At 36.1% G+C, this 9949-nt stretch overlaps 1 protein-coding gene across 2 annotated transcripts; it reads left to right on the forward strand.

Annotated features, from left to right (window-relative positions):
* The first annotated feature begins 432 nt into the window (after window positions 1-432).
* LOC120282318 (LRR receptor kinase BAK1-like) lies at window positions 433-6693 on the forward strand. Of its 2 annotated transcripts, XM_039289112.1 has the most exons (12): window positions 433-762; window positions 1175-1307; window positions 1411-1482; window positions 2100-2243; window positions 2550-2621; window positions 2717-2788; window positions 2917-3029; window positions 3251-3385; window positions 3463-3804; window positions 3964-4361; window positions 4848-5175; window positions 6371-6693. In XM_039289112.1, the coding sequence occupies exons 1-11, from the start codon at window positions 693-695 to the stop codon at window positions 5160-5162; spliced, it is 1866 nt and encodes a 621-aa protein (XP_039145046.1). In that variant the 5' UTR covers window positions 433-692; the 3' UTR covers window positions 5163-5175; window positions 6371-6693. The 2 variants fall into 2 exon arrangements, with proteins under 2 accessions (XP_039145046.1, XP_039145047.1); XM_039289113.1 differs by lacking the exon at window positions 6371-6693 and having other exon boundaries at window positions 434-762; window positions 1231-1307; window positions 4848-5395.
* Window positions 6694-9949: the final 3256 nt, after the last annotated feature.

A 9949-nucleotide genomic window follows, 5' to 3' on the forward strand; every position in this document is an offset into this window, starting at 1 on the left:
ATTTGTCAAATAAATAAATAAAAATCTAGACATTTCAACAGTTGTCCTTGCAGAAGAAATTTCATATGTCATGCCAAACTTCCATTATCTTTCTGGACTGACTTCAACTATCAGAATCAGTCCACCCCATCTAACTAATGTTTTTTTACTTTTCATGTTCCAAGATCTGTGAGTATTTTCCACAAAATATAAAGTGAAAAACTAATTTTCCAGATTCCAAATGTGGTTCTTATGCAAAATGGCTCCGTCCAAATAGAACCAGTCAGTTAATTGACCCAACCTATACGTGCTTGACCGGAGCGTCGTGACTTAGTCACTGCCGCCGAGCACTCAACAAAGGCCAATAAGAACCATCCACGTGTACTCAACCAGCACTCAAAACCCCAATATATTTTTGCCACGTAGGAGTTGCAGGTTAAGCTTGCTTGTTTCGCGAGCTATCTACTTCCCCGACCTTACGCGCGAAGAGATGAGAAACGAGGAAAGGGATTGTCATGTCTACTGAGGACTTTTCTCGAGTCAAGTGTTTCGATTTTGATTCCGGCGTTGATTTTTGGAAGAAAATTTGGTGGAGATTTGGTTGTTTTTTTTTTCTGAGTTTTATTGAATTGTTTTTCTGATTGAATCTCAATCGATTGGTGTTGCGGAGGAGGGTTTGCGTCGGAAAAGTGGCAGCTTTGAAGTGGGAGTTTATGGCTTTCTGGTTTCTCTGTTTGGTTCTTGTGCTCCACCATTCATCTAGGGTTTATGCTAATGATGAAGGTGAGTTGACTTCGTTGTTGGTTTTGGTGTTGATTTGCAGTTCTCTAGCTGACATTTCACTGATTTTTATGGGGAATAGATTTTTTTTTTGTTATTCAAGTAAAGGGGATTATATGTTTACCTTTTTTTGCTTTGGGGTATTCAAGGTGATGTTTTTGGTTTAATTCTATTGCTCAATGTTGTTTGTGCTTTTAATTTGATTGAATTGGTTACTTTATCATGCTTGAATGATAGACATGCAAGCATGAAAATTCTTGCTTTGCAAATTGCTGTTGTGAAGTGGAGAAATGTTGACAAGAAAATAGAATTTCAGTATAAAGTGTCTAGTTGGAGGGGAGTTGTTTAGATTCCATTCATTCTATTGGTTTCTCAGTCATATGCTTATGATGTTGATGCCCTTTTTTTTTCATAGGTGATGCATTGTACACTTTTTATCTAGCCTTAATTGATTCTAAAGGTGTGCTACAGAGTTGGGATCGCACCTTGCCGAATCCATGTACCTGGTTCCATGTCACATGTGATCCCGATGATCGTGTTATTAGAGTGTAAGCAACGTATTTTCTTGATTCATGTTATATTTGTGTTATTGAAGTTTCTGGGCATTGCCTATGTTTTAACTGAGAATTTGACCTCTGCTTTCCTCTTCAGTGATCTTGGAAATGCAGAGCTATCTGGTAAACTAGTTCCTCAGCTTGGTCAGCTAAAAAAATTACAGTACTTGTACGTTCTTGAATGAAGTATTTTAGTCTTGAACTTTCATCAATTTCATTGTTGTAAATTTTCATTTTGATATGAACATCTTGATCCTGGCTATTTTCATTCACTATGCTATATTTGAAAAGGCTTTTGGGTAACATAATAATTGCCAGAGAAGATGAAATTCAACATTTTTTTGCATCTGTTCTCTGTAGTTGTACTTCAAAATTTAGTAGCAATTTTGTTGCGAAACATAATAATTACAAGAAAAGATTATAAAATTCAACAGTTTCACATCTTCTTCTTAGTTGTTTCACTAGATATCTGTTTGTGTTTTAATTTTGATTTGTAAGATGAACTAATTTACTTTCGCTGTGGTTATTTAATGTAATGGTAGAGTTCATTGGAACTTCTCATGCACTAACTCTGCAAATCTGTGCATTTTGTATGGGTTTCACGTTGTAGATTTGAAGGGGAATAATCCTATTTAGACATTGCTTGATGCAGGTTTTAAAACTGTAGTTAAGCTATTTCTTTCAAATTAAGCTATTTACAATCAACTAAATCTTTTACTTTCTGTCAGTTGTTTTTTGTATCTATATTTTTGTTTGATTACTTAGCTATTTATTGTGTTATGACAGAGAACTTTACAACAATAGCATAAGTGGGACAATTCCTAGTGAACTTGGAAATCTTTCAATCTTGGCGAGCTTGGATCTGTACTGGAACAACTTCACTGGCGGAATTCCTGACACCCTAGGAAAGCTCACAAATTTGCGGTTCCTGTATGTATTATTCTTTTAAATTCACTTTCATGATTGTAACATCCATTAGTAGTTATTGTTTATTTTCAGCTGCAAAATCTTGCTTTATCACTGACAATAGATGTTAAAGAAATTGCAAAATTTACATTATCTGTCATATCAGAACAATTTAAAATGTCCAGGTAAAAAAATTCCAACAGGAATAAAGGAGCAGACTGTTGCCATCTTTTACATGGACTCATCTCTCATTTGAACATTTACAATTTTTTTTTTTTTTTGCATATAACTTAATCCTTCTTTGTCCTTGACATGTCTGGGGAAGGATAGCCGACTTAACAATAACAATTTGACGGATAAAATTCCTCAGGATTTAACAAAGATCAACAATCTCCAAGTTCTGTAAGTTCCTTTTCCTTTTATATTCTTCATCCGTCTATGCCATGGATTTCTCATAATTTTACATCACCTGTCTTTCATGCTAAAACAATGTGCAGTGATCTGTCAAACAACCACCTATCTGGAGAAGTTCCAGTTACTGGGTCTTTCTCACGATTCACTCCTGTCAGGTGCTCTACCTATACAATTCTTGATAATTATAAAAAGAAAAAATTAATCTTTTAAAAAAAATAGTGATAGTATGGTATGATGATCTAGTTGGATGTTGCTAACCCAATCAATTGACCCAACTTTTCAGTTTTAAAGGCAACCCTCTTCTATGCGGTCCTAACACGGAAAAGTCTTGTCCTAATGCTCCTCCGCTTTCTCCACCGCCTGCAATAGTCCAGCCTGCATCACCCTCTTCTAAAGGTGATCTTTCCAACTAGTTGTTAGTTACTAAGCCTCATATATGTTTGCTGCCAATGAGTCTGTTTGTCAAACTAATGACTTGCACCTATTGACTGTACAAAAATCTGGCATTCACTTGCTTTAGAATCCTTCTTGATATTCACAGTTTTAATGTACGCTGGTAAGATTGTCTGGACATTAGAGTGTAATCAGTCTTATATTTGATGTTTTTTCTTCAACAGGTAACAGTGCCTCTAGCGTTGGGACTATGGCTGCAGGAATCGCTGCAGGTGCGGCTTTGCTCTTTGCTGCTCCAGCCATTGGATTTGCATGGTGGTCTCGTCATAGACAACGAGACTATTTCTATGATATACCTGGTTAGTAGTTGATGTACATGCCGGAAAATGTATTTACCATTATAATTCTAAAATCTTTGATTGATTTTCTTGAGCAGCTGAAGAGGAGCTGGACGTTCATTTGGGTCAGCTTAAGAAATTCTCCCTGCTAGAGCTACAGGTTGCAACTGATAGTTTTAACAAAAAAAACATCTTGGGAAGAGGTGGTTTTGGAAATGTATATAGGGGACGGCTTGCAGATGGTACACTGGTGGCAGTAAAAAGACTCAAAGAAGAGCGCACCCCTGGAGGAGAGGTTCAATTTCAGACTGAAGTTGAGATTATTAGCTTGGCTGTCCATAGAAATCTACTTCGGCTTTTGGGATTTTGCTTAACACAAACAGAACGGTTGCTTGTGTATCCTTTTATGGCAAACGGCAGTGTTGCATCATTGTTGAGAGGTACTTTTTATGTCTTCATTATCCATCCCTGTAACTTGCTAAGCATTGCATATTCAATTGCTTGTTTCCTGAAATATTATTTTTGAGACAGCAAGGAACTGTTATATAGCACAAGAGAAATTGCTATTTTGTGATACTTGATTAATTGGTCTTTTGCAGAGCGTTCATCATCTCAACCTTCACTTGAGTGGCCAACTCGATGGCAGATTGCACTTGGATCTGCGAGGGGTCTATCATACTTACATGACCATTGTGATCCGAAGATCATACATCGAGATGTCAAAGCTGCCAACATTTTGTTAGATGAGGAATTTGTGGCAATTGTGGGAGATTTTGGTTTGGCCAAGCTTATGAACTACCGGGATACCCATGTAACAACTGCTGTTCGAGGGACTATTGGACACATTGCTCCAGAGTATATATCGACCGGAAAGTCTTCAGAGAAGACTGATGTTTTTGGATATGGAATAATGCTTTTGGAGCTCATCACAGGGCAGAGGGCATTTGATCTTGCTCGGCTTGCAAATGATGATGATGATGTCATGTTGCTTGAATGGGTAAGAGCTTTTATTCTCTTGTTTCATTTTCATTAGAACTAACATAATTAATGTTTCTCAGTTTTTTATTGAACATTTTGCTTTCTCATTTATGGAATAACTATTGTTTGGTAGTTTTCTAGTTCAGAATTACACTTCGTGCGACACTCTAGCTTTTTCGAAGAAATGTTTTTTAGAATTTAAGTGTCAATTCTTTCTTTAGTATGCATGGTCATACAGTTGAATGTGGGTAATCTACATTTATAACATTGCCATGCAGTATAAATTGAAAGTTGTATGTTGAGTGATCGGTGAGTGACGTTCAAAGTCTATCCCAAATAGTCAGTCATAAAATTGTAGTAATGACCTTTCTAAGATTTAGTATTGAACTACCAATGCTACGTTGAACTTTGGTTGCCACATTTGCTTTTGATGTCATAAGATGCTAAATTGTGATAGATTAAAAGCTACTGACTTTTAATCATATGATCAATATTTCCCATTCAGGTGAAAAGTCTTTTGAAAGATAAAAGGCTGGACAAGTTGATTGATCCTGATATGCAAAACAACTATGTGGAAACAGAGGTAGAGTCCCTCATCAGAGTTGCTCTGCTATGCACTCAAGGTTCTCCGGCAGACAGACCAAGGATGGCGGAGGTGGTAAGGATGCTGGAAGGCGAGGGCCTTGCAGAGAGATGGGAGGAATGGCAGGATTTAGAGCCGGTGACGCAACAAGATCTACGCTTACAGATACCTTCATCTCATGGCAACTCTTTTTCCAATTTCAATTATAGTGCTGTTGAGTTATCTGGTCCAAGATGACCTGATCTATAATGTAAGTGAAAGAACTCTTTCTGTCTGCACTTTGTTTATTTTCTTCTTTTCTAAGCCTTGATGATATTGTCCAATAGATCAATCAAGGCTACAGAAATTTGTTAGTGTTCTTCTTTTTGTAAATTATTACAAAAAAGCACCGTGCTACTTGAGATGCAATGTTTAGATGCAAGCAATTTTTGTTTGAGTTTGCTGTGCTTGATTCATGTTTCATACCTTGTAATTGCACATCTCCACTTTCTGTGAAGATTGTGAAGTCTATTTCAGTTATTATAAGTATTCTTTGTGTGAATTCTCTTCCTTATCTCCAACATTGATATAAATCTACCATCTTGTTGTTGGGACGCAGTGGCTTAGGACCATAGTCCCACATCGCCTATGGGAGACGCTTCCCTCTAGTTGATATACCACCATCAACCCTTCCCTGTAACTGCGGTTATGGAGAAGTTAGGGTGGTGGGTCCCTGTCTTAACACTTGTAATCTAGATTACCGTTACTAACTATATCATTTTAACATTTTAAATCTATATATCTAGTTTTAGGTTCAATGCATGGCCATCGTAATATTATTTTTGAAAGCATGTCAAAGTCTGGTTATCCTTCTTGGGTGAAAAAATAAAAAAAACAAAAAAACTGAATGGGTTAAAATTACTTGCTGTTGTTAAACTAAAAGAATAAATTCATTTAGTTTAGTGATCAAAACCAACATTGTTTTTATTATTATAAGAGTCAAGGCGAACGATGATTCTAATCTAAAATACACTAATGGCTTTAATTTAAGGGGAAAAAAAAAGGTTTGGACCATAGTCAGGGCATCTTTCTCAATGAGTTAACAATATTGTTGATCTTTGCCATTATGGAGGTAATTGTTTATTTTGATAGCTTTGTGAATCAGAAGATAACACCATACCAATCATCTTAATTTTCGGTATTCTACATAGAGATCATCTTCCTAATAATTAAGTACTCTTTAGTGGTCAGGTAAAATTGTTTACTGAATGTTTCTTGCAGCAGCAGCAGCAGCAGCAACCCCGCAGCACTTACTAATTATGTTAACCTTATCTTTTGACTGTGATGATGCTATGGGAATTTAGGAGGTGATATAAACAGAGATATCACCAGAACATTATTATGATTACTGAAATAATACTAGGAAGCAGTTTTAAGTTTGATTTTGACATTGCTTCCTATTTCAGGTGAAAGTGTTTGTTAAGAAGAATAAGTTGGACGAGTTGGATGATTCTGATTTACAGAAGAAGTATGTGAAGGCAGAGGTGTAGTCCCTCACAAATATTGCTTTATTATGTACTCAAGAATCCCCTGACCACCGGCCAAAGATGTCAAGAGGCTGTGAGAATGCTTGAAGGCAAAGACCTTGCAAAGAGATGGAAGAAATTTCATAGTTTGGAGATGCTGAGTTAAGTCCAAGACTGACAGAATTGATCTTTTGTATTGATAATGTGGTTTTTCTTCTTTCATTTGTTGTAGTATTTGGTTCAAAGGACAATGTTTAGATAGAAAATAATGGGGTAAATTTTTTTATAAGGTACCCAACTATGGTGAATTATCAGTTTGGGGTCCAAACTTTGATTTGTATCAAAATGGTGACCTATCTTTAATTATGTTTCACCGATTGGGTACCCGGGTAATTCCGGTCATATTTGAATGATGTGGCAGTTCGGAAATATGAGTCAGCATAAAAAAAAAATGGTGCTTGCCACGTCAGTAACCCAGGTTATCTCTCTCTCTCTCTCTCTAGCTTTCTCAAAACCTTCTCCTCCTTCCCTTCTGATCCCCTGACGTCCCAGAGCTCCTCCTCCACCAATACCACCCAACTTCATCATCTCTAACATTTTCTTCACTTGGTTTACATCTCTTGACGTCCTATGAATAGCCTTCCACGGCTCTAGCCTCTTCACCAACGTCATCATCTCCCCCATGCTCTTAATGTCAAAAAAATTTAGTTCAAGTAAATGAGTGTTGGTCGTCATTATTAATTAAAGAGCTTCTGTGAGAGAGAGAGATAAACTTGTCTTGCTCTTCATGAATGGGACTGCAACCCAAAGCTACTCTAAAAGTGATGTTCTTGCTGAGATTGAAGACAGACGGAGGACCAAGACTTGGCATGGTGGTGACTGAACAGGTTGACTACGGCAAGCTTGCGCATTTGGACCAAGACTCGCATATAGTTGACTAATTAAAGAGCTTGAGAGAGAGAGAGAGACAGAGATGTGACCTGGGTTGCTGACGTGGCAAGCACCATTTATTTTTTTATGCTGACTCATATTTCCGAACTGCCACATCATTCAAATATGACCGGAATTATCCGGGTACCCAATCGGTGAAACATAATTAAAGATAGGTCACCATTTTGATACAAATCAAAGTTTGGACCTCAAACCAATGTTATCAAAACCGGCCCGGACATCGACCCGGTCTAGGCTTCGGGTCTTGGGTCAACTGGTTCAACTGCCGGGTCATTCGGGTCAATGCCGGGTTAATAAAATTATTTTTAAATATTATTTTTAAAATTATAAATTAGTTTTTAATTCTATAATAATATATAACATTTATTTATTATTTTTTTATCAAATAAATAATTTGAAGGGACAAAAAAATAAATTGTAAAAAAATACATGACAAGCATAAAAAGTTAAAACCGATACATAATAAAATTTCAAAATTCAAGCTCTACATGACATAATAGACTCAACCTAATATCAAACTCATTCAAATATTCCATACATAACAAAAACACAACACAATATCATATGAATCCATAGTGAAATTTCAAATTTAATCAAACCAACTCAATCCAATACATAACAAAAAGTTACAAAAAAATTAAAGGATGAAAATGTCATTTTTATAAACAAGCATTAACCCGCCCGGGTCATTGAAACCCGACGGGTCACTGGTTTGGCTGGTCACACCGGGTCATACCGGATCACACCGGGTTGATTACATGTCCGGTCTAATTAGAGACCCGGACCGGTTTAGTCACCGGGTCACCGGGTCGACCGGTCGAACCGCCGGGCCGGTCCGGGTTTGATAACACTGCCTCAAACTGATAATTCACCATAGTCGGGTATCCTATCAAAAAATTTATCCGAAAATAATGTCTACTCTTGTGTATTAATTATTATTTTATTGCTGTTTGTCATCAGAATGATGGATTATAACAAATATTTTGTATACAATAGAGCTAGGCAACACCTTGCATTTACAAACGTTGTCGCCATTGTTTGTTGTGGAAATAAAACAAGAAAAAAACATCAATATCTTCATCACGAGCGTGCTTATTTTATACATGAAGAAGGTAATGTACACAGGAACACCTTATGTTACATCGGAACTCAAGTATTACACAATAAGATGCACAAACTAAATGACAATCTGGAGTATATACGCATCATCATGATAATGTCTTATTTCACACACAAACAAGCAATGTTACAACATCTGAACACTATGCATAGCACTATCATCCACCTACTTGAAGTTCCGTTTTCTCACCTTTCGGTTGCGATTTTCTTTGAGAAACTTCTTCTGTAGCCGGCCGTCAATGGGAGAACAATAGATTTGGAGAAGATGAAAGCGATGCTCGCAAGGAAGACGACTGCTGGGAAAAGGTTCTTCACAGGCTTCCGCACGATGTATAGAAGACGAACAGTCGCCAAAATTGGAGAAAAGCGGCCACGAATCCCAACGCCTCGCAAATCCAACCGTCCAACCGTGCGCGGTTACCAAGATATTCAAGGGCATAGTCGTCATTTTGCACCTGGGAACTTTCTCCATACATGGAGGCCATCATGGTAACTTCCATAGCCATTTAACACCACAATTAACTCCGTTTGGGGAATAAGGGCTGAAAGGAAAATGCCCAATAAAGGAGGGACTAAAAAAGAAGTAGAAACCTTGTAGGGATTTAGAGGGAAAGTACAAATTTGGGAGGGATGTCTCAATACTTTCATGTAAGTTTTAAACCATAATGGAAATATATATACCAAAATAAACACTGAAATACAAAGATGAATAATACATTTAAATCATTAATTAATTGCTAAAAATCTGAATGCTATCATTATACGTTCATTTACAATAAATTAATAAAAATTAATTTCAATATCATATAATTAATCTAATTAACAACAATTAATTAAAAATCACCAAAAACCCATATTACATATAATCAGGGGCGGCTCAAGGGTAAAGCCAATCAAGCAACCGCTTTATGCCCCCGAAAATTGGGGGCCTTATCTAAATTTAAATCAATATAATTTTTAAAATTTTATCACTATAGTTATAATAATAACTATGTACTGGTTAAATAATAACTTCAAAATTTAATTTGTGGCCTCATTATTAACTTTAAATTTTTAAAATTTTTAAAATCTTATCCGTGAAATCATAATAATTATTTGTTGTATAATTAATTAATATTTAAACCTTTTTATTTAATACTACACTACTTTCAAATCTTCCATTAACTTGCTTTTTAAAATAAAAACTAATAAATTAAGTTCTTAATTTTTTTTACTTTCATGTATAATTAATTATGTTTTTCTCCCAACAAACAAATCTATTTCCAAAAAAATGTAGCTTCATTAATTATCTTCTTCTCCCAACAAACAAATTTATTTCAAAAAAATGTAGCTTCAATATTTTTTTTTTAATTTTTTTATTAACTAATCAGGGTCAGTTTTAGGCCTTTATAAGCCTTGAGCCGCCTCTGCATATAATATCTTGTAGACTGGCCCACACGCTTCTTGACT

Source organism: Dioscorea cayenensis, chromosome 18 (assembly GCF_009730915.1).
Source record: "Dioscorea cayenensis subsp. rotundata cultivar TDr96_F1 chromosome 18, TDr96_F1_v2_PseudoChromosome.rev07_lg8_w22 25.fasta, whole genome shotgun sequence".
In the NCBI taxonomy this organism is placed as follows: domain Eukaryota; kingdom Viridiplantae; phylum Streptophyta; class Magnoliopsida; order Dioscoreales; family Dioscoreaceae; genus Dioscorea; species Dioscorea cayenensis.

Bases quoted from the DNA above. Each gene is read 5' to 3' on its own strand.
- LOC120282318 (XM_039289112.1), top strand. From the start codon at position 693: ATGGCTTTCTGGTTTCTCTGTTTGGTTCTTGTGCTCCACCATTCATCT. The intron at 763-1,174 runs GTGAGTTGACTT...TTTTTTTCATAG, and splicing joins GGTTTATGCTAATGATGAAG to GTGATGCATTGTACACTTTT. The intron at 3,030-3,250 runs GTGATCTTTCCA...TTTCTTCAACAG, and splicing joins TGCATCACCCTCTTCTAAAG to GTAACAGTGCCTCTAGCGTT.